This window comes from Lepidochelys olivacea (genome assembly GCF_965140295.1).
Source record: "Lepidochelys olivacea isolate rLepOli2 genome assembly, chromosome: 9".
Taxonomy (NCBI): domain Eukaryota; kingdom Metazoa; phylum Chordata; order Testudines; family Cheloniidae; genus Lepidochelys; species Lepidochelys olivacea.
This window is the reverse complement of record NC_140419.1, coordinates 8,059,503-8,071,425: the sequence shown is the minus strand read 5'-3', so window position 1 is coordinate 8,071,425 and position 11,923 is coordinate 8,059,503. Positions and strand designations below refer to the sequence as shown.

The 11,923-nt window shown below is 53.9% G+C and overlaps 1 protein-coding gene across 1 annotated transcript in view; it reads right to left on the bottom strand.

Moving 5' to 3' along the window:
• Nucleotides 1–482: 482 nt before the first annotated feature.
• The window catches only part of VWA5B2 (von Willebrand factor A domain containing 5B2), a 67,938-nt gene continuing 56,497 nt past the window's right edge, over nt 483–11,923 (bottom strand). Inside the window, exons 13-22 of the mRNA XM_084639143.1 lie at nt 11,540–11,750; nt 10,924–11,213; nt 6,415–6,640; nt 5,888–6,217; nt 5,664–5,801; nt 5,003–5,122; nt 4,324–4,401; nt 3,378–3,447; nt 2,773–2,881; nt 483–1,191 (exon numbers count right to left, since the gene is read on the bottom strand). Of these exons, the coding sequence (XP_084495269.1) occupies nt 523–1,191; nt 2,773–2,881; nt 3,378–3,447; nt 4,324–4,401; nt 5,003–5,122; nt 5,664–5,801; nt 5,888–6,217; nt 6,415–6,640; nt 10,924–11,213; nt 11,540–11,750 (2,241 nt within the window). The 3' untranslated portion in view covers nt 483–522. The remainder of the gene's footprint in view (nt 1,192–2,772; nt 2,882–3,377; nt 3,448–4,323; nt 4,402–5,002; nt 5,123–5,663; nt 5,802–5,887; nt 6,218–6,414; nt 6,641–10,923; nt 11,214–11,539; nt 11,751–11,923) is intronic.

The window sequence follows — 11,923 nt, the reverse complement described above, 5'->3', positions numbered from 1 at the left end:
CTGCTCAGGCCATGGTTCAAACAGGGCTCAGTCCCATTGACCCTACACCACGGAATCATTCTGGAACCTGGTCCCCTAGCACTCTCGAGTTGCTTTTACAGAGCAAAAGAGCCTTTCACCTCCTCTGTTTGTTTCCCCACCTTCAGAATGGGGGTAATGGGACTGCCCCACCCACTGGGGGTGCAGTGAGGCTCAGTGCAGCGTACGAGGGCCCTGGGCCTATGTGAGCAGAGCGAGGGGGGGGTTCATATGCCTCCTCTTCACCCAACACTGCCTGCCCCTCACTTGCTTCCAACCCCTTCTGCTGCTCGTTGGGCTACCCCAGGCCCCCAGCCGGAGGCCGAGTGACAGGCACCTGGGCTCAGGAGCGGGACTGATGGTGGGAGGGAGCTGGCTGCCGGAGCGGGTGGGGCCCGCCCATCTCAGAGGGAAGCGCCCCCCGGTGGCAGTGCAGGAGGGGAAGGAGCTGTGGACACAGCAGGTCTGAACCAAACCTCTTTATTGGTGCCCCGGCCCCGCCCCTCACACGTTGCTGGGGTTGTAACATAGCATGTTCAGCCTGATGTTCTCATCCCAGTGGCGCAGCAGCAGGAAGAGGTGGTGCGCCGCCCCTTTCAGAGAGCCCACATCCACTCCCTCCGGCAACTGCTGCGCCCGGAGCCAGGCGTCTGCCTTGGCGGCCAGCAGCTCCCATTCCACAAATAAGCCGGCGCAGCGGTGCTCGAGCCAGGCCAGTGCCACAGCCGTGGCCCAGCTGGCACTCTCCAGGTCCCCCTCCTCGGCCTCGAGCCCCACCTCCTGCAGGCTGACGGCTTCGGAGGTGGCGGGCGAGTGGTCGCAGGCGTCGGTCTCGGAGCCGCGCCCACTGTCTGCCTGCGGCCAGATGGCAGCGCTTAGGACCTCAGAGCAGGTGCTGTGTGAATGGGGCAAGCCTGGTTCTGGTGCCCCCTCCTGGCTGCCTCTGGCAGGCTCCACTCCCTCTGGAGAGGGCTGGCTCGCCACTTGCTTTGGGCCGCCATCAGGGCTGCCCTTGGCAATGAGTGCCCAGGGGGCAGTGCAGGAGCCAGGGCTGAGGCTGGCATGGTGCGAGGCATATGGCGAGGCACGGCGCAGACGGTCCAGTGGGATCTGCACCACTTCGGAGAAGCTTTCTGTTAGCTGGAAGGTGCCCAGGGCCTGCTGCAGCCGCACCTGGTGGGGAGGAGAGGGCGGGGGGAGCATCTCACATTCACTGCACAGGGCCAGCGTCTGTCACTCCCACTGCGTAGAGCCTAGGGTGTGGAGGAGGGGTCCTGCACTCACTCCAGAGGCCATGGGGGGCCTCCTGGCCAGATGAGGCCCTGGCTGCAGCAGGGCTGTCTCTGAGAGGCAGAGCTTGTGCACCAGGCAGCCCTTTTGCTGATGCTGGCACTGCACAGCAGGGGTGGGGAAGCCCAGCGCTGGGGCCTGGGCTCATTATGTACAAACATAAGAAGGGCCAGGCTGGGTCAGGCCAACAGTCCATCTAGCCCAGAGGCCTGTGACAGGTGCTTCAGAGGGAATGAACAGAACAGGCCATCATTGAGTTGTTCACTCCCAGCTTCAGGCAAACAGAGGCTAGGGACACCGAGAGCAGGGGGTTGCATCCCTGCCAATCCTGGCTAATGGCCATTGATGGAACTTATCCAATTCCTTTTTGAACCCCATTATTTCATAGAATACCAGGATTGGAAGGGACCTCAGGAGGTCATCTGGTCCAACCCCCTGCTCAAAGCAGGACCAATCCCCAATTTTTGCCCCAGATCCCTAAATGGCCCCCTCAAGGATTGAACTCAACCCTGGGTTTAGCAGGCATTATAGTTTTGGCCCTCACAACATCCCCTGGCAACAAGTTCCACAGGCTGACCTGACTGTGTTGTGGGAAGAAATACTTCCTTTTCGTCGTTTTAAACCTGCTGCCTGTTAATTTCATTGGGTGTCCCCGGGTTCTTGTGTTATGTGAAGAAGTAAATAACACTTCATTATTCACTGTCTCCACACTAGACATGATTTTATAGACCTCAATCATGTCCCCTTTTAGGCCTCTCTTTTCCAAGCTGAGAAGTCCCACTCTTTTTAATCTCTCCTCATATGGAAGCTGTTCCAAACCCTTAGTAATTTTTGTTGCCCTTCTCTGTACCTTTTCCAATGCTAATATCACTTTGCTGAGATGGGGCGCCCAGAGCTGCAGGCAGGATTTGAGGTATGGGCGTACCATGGATTTATATAGTGGCATTGTAATATTTTCAGTTTTATTATCTATCCTTTGCCTAATGGTTCCTACCATTGTTCGCTTTTTGGACTGCCGCTGCACACTGAGCAGATGTTTTCAGAGAACTGACAATGCTCTGAGTTCTCGTTCGCGAGTGGTAACGGCTAACATAGATCTGTCCCCATCACACGGGGTCTGAGCTGGGGTGGAGCAGGTAGGGAAGGCTGGGGCAGCAGTAGTTTCCCCTGTACAGTGCTGAGGCCTGTCGTGGGGCGCACACACAGTATTGACTCTGCGCTTTGGAGCCTAACCTCTGGCAATACCATGCAGTGGTGGGGGCAGCTCTGCAGGAGCCCTGGCTCCCGTGAGGTTGGGGCGGATCCTGGCCTTGTCATTACAAGTCTGCTCCATCATGTAGGAGACCCAGGTTTGATTGCAGGTCCTAGGGTGGGATCCATCCCTGGCACTGCTGGGCTGGGAGTGGAGTACCCCAGGAGAGTAGCTGGGCTCAGCAGGGTGGGATGACAGTGCAGGGTCCTTACCAGTGGGAGGTAGTCATGGATGGCACTGTCCTTGGAGAGCTCACTTTCTGGGGTCAGGCACTGTGGCCGCAGTACTAGGCCGTGCCCCCTGATCCTGCTGAGACTGAACCTGCCAGGAGAAGAGACCAGTGAGCAGCATGGCCTGGATCCTGCCAGCGTTGGGAGAGTGGTGGTCATCGCAAGAGAGAGGCGGTCCATTGGGAGGGCTGTGGGCCTCCAGCACTGAATGAACACACCCCAACTCCCCTCCGTGACACAGCAGCCGTGGCCAAGAGAGATTCCTCTCCAGCTCCTTCCTGCCGAAGAAGGTGACCAAGCTGCAGGGGGATGCTGGCCACTCTCCAGGAGGCTGCTGGGCCCCAGGCCAATGCACGCTGCAGTGCAGGGTGGGCTGGCAGCAGCATGGGGAGAGATTAACCCCTGCTGTGTTGCAGGGTCAGGGCTCAAGCACTGGAGGTTTTGCGGGAGGTCCCCTCAGTGAAAAAGCGGTGGGGTGTCCCCCTGACAGGCTAGGGCCTTTCCTGTTGAATGCAAAGTCCCCTCTGCATGGAAGGTGCCCCCAGCCAGGCCCCCCCAACCCCAGAGAGTCAGTCTAGAAGGCCTACCTGGAGCCAGCAAAGTTCTCCATGGATTTCTGGGATCCCACAGAGGTGGCAGAGGGACTGGCCACAGGACCTGGCATGGGGAGGGAAGGTCACTCCATAGGGCTGGGCTCCCCTGCTTTCTCTATCCCCACCACAATTGCCTGCTGCCACAGCACAGCTCCACAGAGGCCCCCAAAGCACCCCTACCTGTGGGGGAAGGGCTCAGCCACGCTAGGAGGTAACAGGGCAGGTGGAGGGTCCCCATCCACGAGGCCTCAGCAGGTCCTCTCCCCAGACTGTGCCCCACCTGAACATTACTCCAGCCTCTGCCAAGTGCAATATGGTACAGGATGGGAAGTTTACGACCCCAGCAGGGGCTGCCTTCCCAAACCCAGCACTCCCGCAGGGTACTGCAGACAGGTCAGGAGCGTGGGGAGGTTACGGCTCCCACACAGGGTCTCCTACGTTCCTGGAAATGGGAGCCACCCTCTCATCAGACCCTTTATTTCCACAAGAGAGCCAGCATCTCTGCGGTGGCTGGAGCAGCGATGTTGGAGAGCAGCCCATTCTGGCCAGTCCCAGGAGCACAGACGTGGGCAGCAGGCTGTCCGATAATGTAACCACACAGGTTAGGGGAGGGGGCTCAGCCCCCTCATGAGACATCGCACCCCAACATGGGATTGAGAGGTGGACAGTAAAGCTGATGGGTACCTGAGCCCGCCGTGCATTACACATCCAAATGGGCTGTGAGATGATTCACACTAAAGCTCCAGGCTTCCTGCCACTTCCCGGGGGCTTGGCAGCAGCCACAGGCAGGCATCTGTCCAGGAGCTGCGTTGGGAGGACAGTTGGCCCCATCTCTCTCTCAGGTTTTCCTATAGGGCTGAGCTGCGCAATGTCTAATCCTCAAAGAGCCTACTTTCTCAGATTCCCCCGCCTCCAGCTCTGGGCTGTGTGTGGGACTTACCATCGGGGCAGCTTTGCTTTTCCCAGGCACCGGCAGCAGAGGAGATGCTGACAGGAGATGCGGGTGTCTCGTCTTGCTCTGGAACGGAATCAAGAATTCAGAGCCTACGCTGGGTGCTGGGACCCTCCAACTCCCAGCTGCAGCCGGCTGAGGACATGGAGCCACAACTTCCATGGGCTCTAGGGCTCCGATTTGGTCCCCATTGCAAGAGCAGTGACCTGTGGTGCTGTCCTCTGTCGCCATCTCCATTTGATGCAGAGGCTGCACCCACCCCCAGGATCCCAGGACCTGCACAGGGTTGCACTTGGGAGTGCCAGCTGTGGGCTTCCAGGGAGCACCTCACCCCAGGGCCCTGTAAGCTTCCCTGGCTCCCAATTCAAGGTGCTGAGTATGGCCCAGAGAACCCCTGATGCTTTGATCCAGGCTACTCAAACTCTCCTAATTTCCCATCCTGGGTGGCTGAGATCAGTGGCCCCTTGAGCTGACAGCCCTCTGACGTAACCCTTCGGGGGCTGTGCAATGTCAGCAAGCCTGCCATTGCCCTAAGAGCCTGCGCAAGTCTCAGTGGTTTGCTGCAGTTCCTCCCCGAGAGGGCTGGTTCTAGGGAGGCTGTGTTGGGGTTTCATGGGCATGGGACAGCGTGCCGGGGCAGGTTAGCAATGCAGGGCTGGGCTGGTACCTGCAGAGATGACAGCATCATCCAGCTCCTCTGAGTCACGCCGTCGTCCCAGGCCCACTGAGTAATTGCCCTGGCGCCGGCTCCCAGCCTGGGACCCTCGGCGATGGCTGGAAGGGCCCCCTTGGAAGGAATCACAGCCACCATCAGCTGTCAGCTGCACCACAGAGCCAGGCTCAGAGCCTGCAGAGGGTCCCCAAGCCCCCCCTGGCCACTGCTGCTTTGAGCCCAAGAACCTCAAGCCCACATCCTCTAAGGCATAAAGTGCCTAACTCCCATTGATCTCAATGGGAGTTAGGCTCCTCAATACTTCTGAGGATCTGGGCCTCAGTTCCTTTAATGCTTCCTCTCACACTCGGCTTTCCCACTCTCTGGGAGGTTCTTTGGAGTCTAATCTATCTCTGTCCTCGTCATAGCCAGCTGCCCTCCTGAAACATCTCTGAGCCTGGACCCCAGACACACCTGACCACACAGGTGTACGCATGAGCATGTCCCAACAGGGAGACAAATACAGACCCCGCTACATGTACAGGCCCATGGATGGAGCCAGCTAGACTCAGACACATGCAGATCCACATATGCATACAGAGTCCCATGGGTCCCTAGAGGTGAGCTGGGGGACTGGGAGGGAGCTCAGTGTAGCAATGCCTTCTGGGAGCCGTACCTGCATTGCGAACCTCAAGGGCCCTGGGCAGGGCCTCCTGGGTGGAGGAGTCCACAGGCACCAGGCAGGTGTAGATGGAGGGCGTGTTGCAAGCCTTGCTAGACTGCATGGCCTTGAGGCGGAACCTCCGGGAGAAACCTGAGAGAGAGTCACAGGGTGAGGCTGGGAGGGGAGGGGGAGAGCCGACGGGACATGGTGGGGCACGCAGGTAAGTGCATACTCACTGTGCTCCAGCTCAGCTTCCCTCTGTGCCACATTCTCGTGGTCCCGGATGACAGAGCTGGCAGTCAGGTGGTGCAGCAGTTTGTCCCAGGCCTTACACGGCTCCTCCTTGCCCTTGACGTCCCTGGCTTGGAGCAGAGGCTCCAGGGTGACTGTCACTTCCCAGGAGATGGGCTTCCCAGCACTGAGTGCATGGATCACCACCTGGCATCGCAGGGGCAGACAGGCACCCCCCTCACACTCACCACGCTCAGCCGCTGGCGAGGCGCTGAAAAGATACGGGGGCTCCACCAGCATGTCCCAGTCCAGATGGGATGGCGAGAGCAAGTTACCTAGGAGACAGCAAGAGTGAGGTCAGGGGGCAGAGTGGGAGACAGCCCCCCACGGCTTCTATACAGCAGTCCCTTGCTCCACCCTGGGGACGGGACTGCCCTGAGTCCCCTGCACCTTCCTAAGGGGGCTGTCCGGAGACCTGAGCTAATTTGGGCTCCGGCCCCCAGCGCCTCCCTTCTGCTGTAACAACACTCACTGGAATCTGCCAGGCTCCTTCGCAGCCGCTGCAGCTCTGGCCCAATCTCATCCAGCTTCCCTTCCAGGGACTGGTTCCGCTTCTGGGACACCTTCTCCAGGGCTCTCTGCAGCCGATGGGCATCCAGCTCACCATGCGGGGACGAAAAGCTGCGTCCAGATAAGGCAGTTCGTGCCAGCACCTTCTTCCGCCGCGCCAGCTCCTCGGAGCTCAGCACCACGCATGCCTGAGCAGGAGAGATTCAGGGGTCAGTCTGGGGAGCTGGGGCTCTGCTTTGGGCAGGCTTGCAGATGAGTCCCCCTGGGGTCACTGCAGGGGCTCAGCTGGCTCATCTCTGTACACAAGCCTAGCGCTGAGCCCACCTATCTCTGCACGGACTCAAGGCCTGATAGGTGGAGTGCTGGCTGGTGGGCAAGCTGCCCCCAAGACTGGGGCAGTTGCAGTCCCAGACAAACCAATGGAGCTCAGAGAGGGCTTTGAGGCAGCCCAGTAGCTGGCGTAAGCTGAAGTGGTACCTCCCTCCCTCGGGTTCCCTGGACGTGCTCTGGCTGCTGGCAACGGTGGTGTCACAGCAGTGTCCAGGTTGGAGCTAGACCCTGTGTGCAAACTGAGCCTCAACCCACAATTGTAACACAAGATTTTCAGGGCAGGTGCCCTTAACTAGCTTTAGAGCTGCAGTCCAAATATTCATTTCAACCTGGCTGTGATCTGCTCCTCTCTCTATCAGCCATTTGACTAGAATATAAATACATCTATCAATGAGAAAGACTGATCATTCCCTGTTATTTTGGGTGTGGTAGCTAAGCAAAGATTGCTGCATTCCCAAATTATTAGATAAAGCTGATGAGGAATTGTTGGTTTATCTGATATTAATCTGATGAGATTAATTTGATTATTTGATACTAACCCCTTTTATTGTAGGGTGATTTGGGTAACATTAAACCACGAGTATATTTCCAGTGAGGCTTTTTTTTTTGTTAGTTTAGTTACTAAATAATATAAAACTCTGAAAACCAGACACTTTTCTCCCAGATGTCAGAGCCCAAAACTGTAGGAGCCTGGGACAGAAGCCAGAGATAACTCAGGTTTCAGAGTAGCAGCCGTGTTAGTCTGTATCCGCAAAAAGAAAAGGAGGACTTGTGGCACCTTAGAGACGAACAAATTTATTTGAGCATAAGCTTTCGTGAGCTACAGCTCACTTCATCGGATGCATTCCGTGGAAAATACAGTGGGAAGATTTATATACACAGAGAACATGATAATAAGCCGCCTAGTGGTGATCCATATGACCTGCCTCCTGTAGTCCTCACACTGGGGCTTCCCCGGATGGGCCCTTTTAGAAAGAAATATTAAATCTGTTGTATGGATTGAGATGTTGATTCCCTTTAAAATCTTGGGGTTGTAAAGTTCTGTCTTTGCTCCAGAGAGCTGGCAGCCAGAAAAGCAGAAACAAAGTTTTTGGGAAAAAACAGAAGTGACAGCCAAGGACTGTTGCGAAACTCTGCTTGGTCAGCAAAGCGGAACTACCCCTGTGCAGTTAGCAGGGAGCGTTTTTGCAAGCTGGAGGCAGTGTTTAATATTCACGTTGGCTGGGCTGTAGGGGGGATGGTTCTGAAAGATGGATTATATTTTCTTTCCTATTCTGCTTTCTGAATGATCTAGAGGATTTAGTGGACAAGTCCCTAGTGTAACTGGCAGATCAATATTGTAAGGGCCAGTACATTTGGTTGCTTTCAGAGTCACCTCCTCAAATTAAAATAGATTTTAATAATGTTGTAATTTAAAACTGTCATGTACATATTTCTCGTTTCATCTCAGAAAAGCAATCACGGAGAGTCACCAAGAGTCTGTCTCAAGGAGAAGACGTTGCTATCTTGCCTGTTATCAGGAAGAGGTCATCATCCCATGGATTCAACGAAAAATTGCGTCAAGTCCACTTTAAGATGCTGGAGACTGTAGCCCAGCATTTTGACCCTTTCTCCAAAATAAACCGAAGTACAACACACACATTCAACACATGAAACAAAAGGGATGCCTTAAATTTGACCCTAATGGTTTGTTTATTTTTATTAGTTATCTTTAATCATGAATGAGCCAGTATGCCATGGAAGGTGTGAGGATGTAGTTGTATGTTTCACAGAAGAAATTGTCTAGATGAATTTAATTTGATGAAGCAGGAGATCTGGGGATCTGCTTAGACTCTGAAAGCCAGAGCTCAGGCTTGGATTGAGAGGTTGACAGTGATGACAGTTAAAGGCAACAAATTATAAACTATGGGTGATGCACATGTAGGCTTTCCCATGGCTTGTGTATTTAAGATAATGTTTTGCAAGACCAGCCCTAGAGCCCCGTATGAGATAACAGGGAACTTTTGCACTGCTCTGGATAGACCCAGCTCTCAAGAAGTATCATCTTGAGATGATGCCTGCCATAGTAAAGCATGGAACGTGACACAGAGGTCAGCAGCCATCAGCCAAACTGAGGCAGTGACACCCATCAACATTCACTGCTATGTCCCACAGCTGGCAGGAGACAGTCGATTTCGGAAGGGAGCCATTTGTGTTGACGACAGGAGAGATTCACTTGGGGAAGCTCCAGGAAGGAGCTATCAAGAGTCTGGGGACATGGAGTTAGTGGCCCCAGTTGCATGACCTTCTTTAAATTAATTGTTGGACTGTAATTTGCTATCATTCCTCTGCCTAGAGACTGCCACAAAAGTACCTTGTGAGTATAGGTTTTGAGGCCTAGGTTGATTCCAGGAGAAGGTAGTCCAAGTACTGAAGTCTCCAGTCCCAGCTATTACTCAGGGCATCCCAGGAAAAGCTAGGATGATAACTCTGGGAACGGCAGACAGCTAACGTGATGGCAGAGGGCTGGGGGCCTGTGTGCCTAAATCTTGAGAAATCACATTATCTTCACTTACATTTTTCATTTGACTGTCAAATGTAACCAGCCGTGGTATCCGGGACTGGAACATTTTATGTAACCCTAAATTGAGGAGGGGAAGTTGGGGGAGGAAAGATGGATCATTACCTAGCAGATGAGTGACCTTAATTGGTACCAGAGCTGCAGTCTAAACACTAACTTCAACAAGGGAGTGAATTGACCCTCCCTATATCTGCCCTTAACAGGAATTTAAAGAAGCATGTCAACTGGCAGGGAGATAGATAATGAGCTGTAATTCTGGGGCTAAAAGCTAAACAAAGACTACTAGCTTCCTCAATGATTAGATCAAGCTGATGAGAAACTGGTGGTGTATTTGGTATTCCTTAATTTGATAATGAGATTAAATAGATGGTTTGAGATTAGCCCACTTTATTTTAATTTTGTTTGTTTCATGTTAAATTAAGACTAATTTTAAGTGATTTTAATTGTATTGGGGTTTTTAATTAATTAATTACATTTTAAATTCCATGTGACTGGGTAATTGTGCCCATCAGATGTCCTTTCTCCAGATGTCAGGGCCTAGAACTGCAAGAACCCAGGGGGCAGATAACAGACATAGCTCCAGGGCCGTCCCTAGCTATTCTGCGGCCTTGTCATAAACATACAGCTAAGGGTAGCATACAATCCCTCCTTTACCTGTAAAGGGTTAAGAAGCTCAGATAACCTGGTTGGCACCTGACCAAAAGGACCAATAAGGGGAGAAGACACTTTCAAATCTGTGGTAGGGAAGGGTTTTGCTTTGGCTCTTTGTGTGTGTTCTCTTGGGAGACAAAGAGAGAGACCAAGCAAGTAATCTAGCTCCTACTGAATGACACATCTAAATTTACAGAAATAGTAAGTAATAGTAAGGAAATGCATTAGAGTATCTTTTGTTTCAGCTTGTGATAATTTTCCCTGTGCTAAGAGGGAGGTTTATCCCTGTTTTCTTTAACTTTAAAGTTTTGCCTAGAGGGGAATCCTCTGTTATGAATCTGATTACCCTGTAAAATTACCTTCCATCCTGATTTTACAGAGGTGCTTCTTTTATTTTGTATTTATAATAAAATTCTGTTGTTAAGAACCTGATTGGTTTTTAGGGTCCTAAAAACCCAAGAGTCTGGTCTGTGCTCACCTTGTTTATCTATCTGGTTGGTAGATTATTCTCAGGAAAGGGGGTGAAGGGCTTACGGGGGATACTTTAGGGAAACAGGAACTCCAAGTGGTCCTTTTCCTGAATCTTTGTTTAACTCACTTGGTGGTGGCAGCAGTACCCATCCAAGGACAAGGAAGGATTTGTGCCTTGGGGAAGTTTTTAACCTAAGCTGGTAAAAATAAGCTTAGGGGGTCTTTCATGCGGGTCCCCACATCTGTACCCTAGAGTTCAGAGTGGGGAGAGAACCCTGACAGGCCCTATGCAGCCCCCAGGTCGGGGGGCGGACTGGCTTGGGGGGCAGGGGGGAACTGCCCCCCCCCAGCACTCACCAGCGGGGGCAGGTACATGAGGCAAGAGGAGATGGACAACCCAGCCTTCTCTACTCACGGCAGTCCCAGTTGTGGTCAGCCAGGGGCTCGGCCACACCTCACCTTGGTGCCAGCAGTCAGCCCGGCCTGCGGGAGTGGAGCAGATTTGGTGGAGGAGTCGCACAGAGAAACGCTCTTCTGTCCCTGCTGAGAGTTCGCTTCAAAGGTGCAGGCCAGCGAGCCACTCTCAGGTGCTATGTCCCTGGAGCCAGTGGACTCGCTGCTGGTGGAGCCATGGGAGAGCAGGCCCTGGCTCCGGTCTGTGCTGATGGAGCAGTGAGTGAGCACATACTGCTCCTGGATGTAGGAGGCCTGGTAAATCCTCTTCCAGATGTCAGAAACAGGATCCACACCTGCCAAGGAGAGACACAAGCAGCAACCCTATTCTACTGGAGAAAGAGACGCTCCCCCTCACCCCAGACCCCGCCTTTATAGCCCTCTGACCCTGCCTGGCAGGGACTCATCTTTTGGCCAGCTCTCTCCAAACAAGAGGGGTGGGTGCTGCAAAGTCTGGAGGGCTACGTACACAGCACCAACACAGCGAGAGCAGGCAGTAAGTGACCAAACGGGTAAGGGGTCAGTATTCTGCCTCTGCAGCTCCTCTGTGAATGAACATCCATCTCATGGCCAAGCTCCCCAGGCACAGCCAGCCCCACTCCCACACTAAGTTGTCACTCACTGCTCCACTCACTCTTCTCAGACTCCTCGACGGCCCCAGCAGAAAACTCCAGGGAAATCTCACGGGAAATCTCCTGCAGGGCTTGACTGATGTCCTGGCTCTCGCCAGCTGGATACGGGTGAGCCACGTCCGGGCTAAATGCCTCATCCTGGGACTGGAAGGCTGACCCCACAGAGCCCCGCGAAAGGCTTCTGCACACCCGTTCTCTACCCTGGCAAAACAAGAGGACAAGGTAGTTGTCACAGCCACAGAAAGAGGCTCTCCTGTTGGCATCAGATCACGGGCAGGGAAGAAATACACCAGCATGTGAGTTTCCTTGCCACAGGGCCCAGCCATCCGGGGCTCCAGCAGCAACCTTCCTCACCACAGCGCCTGATGCTTTGC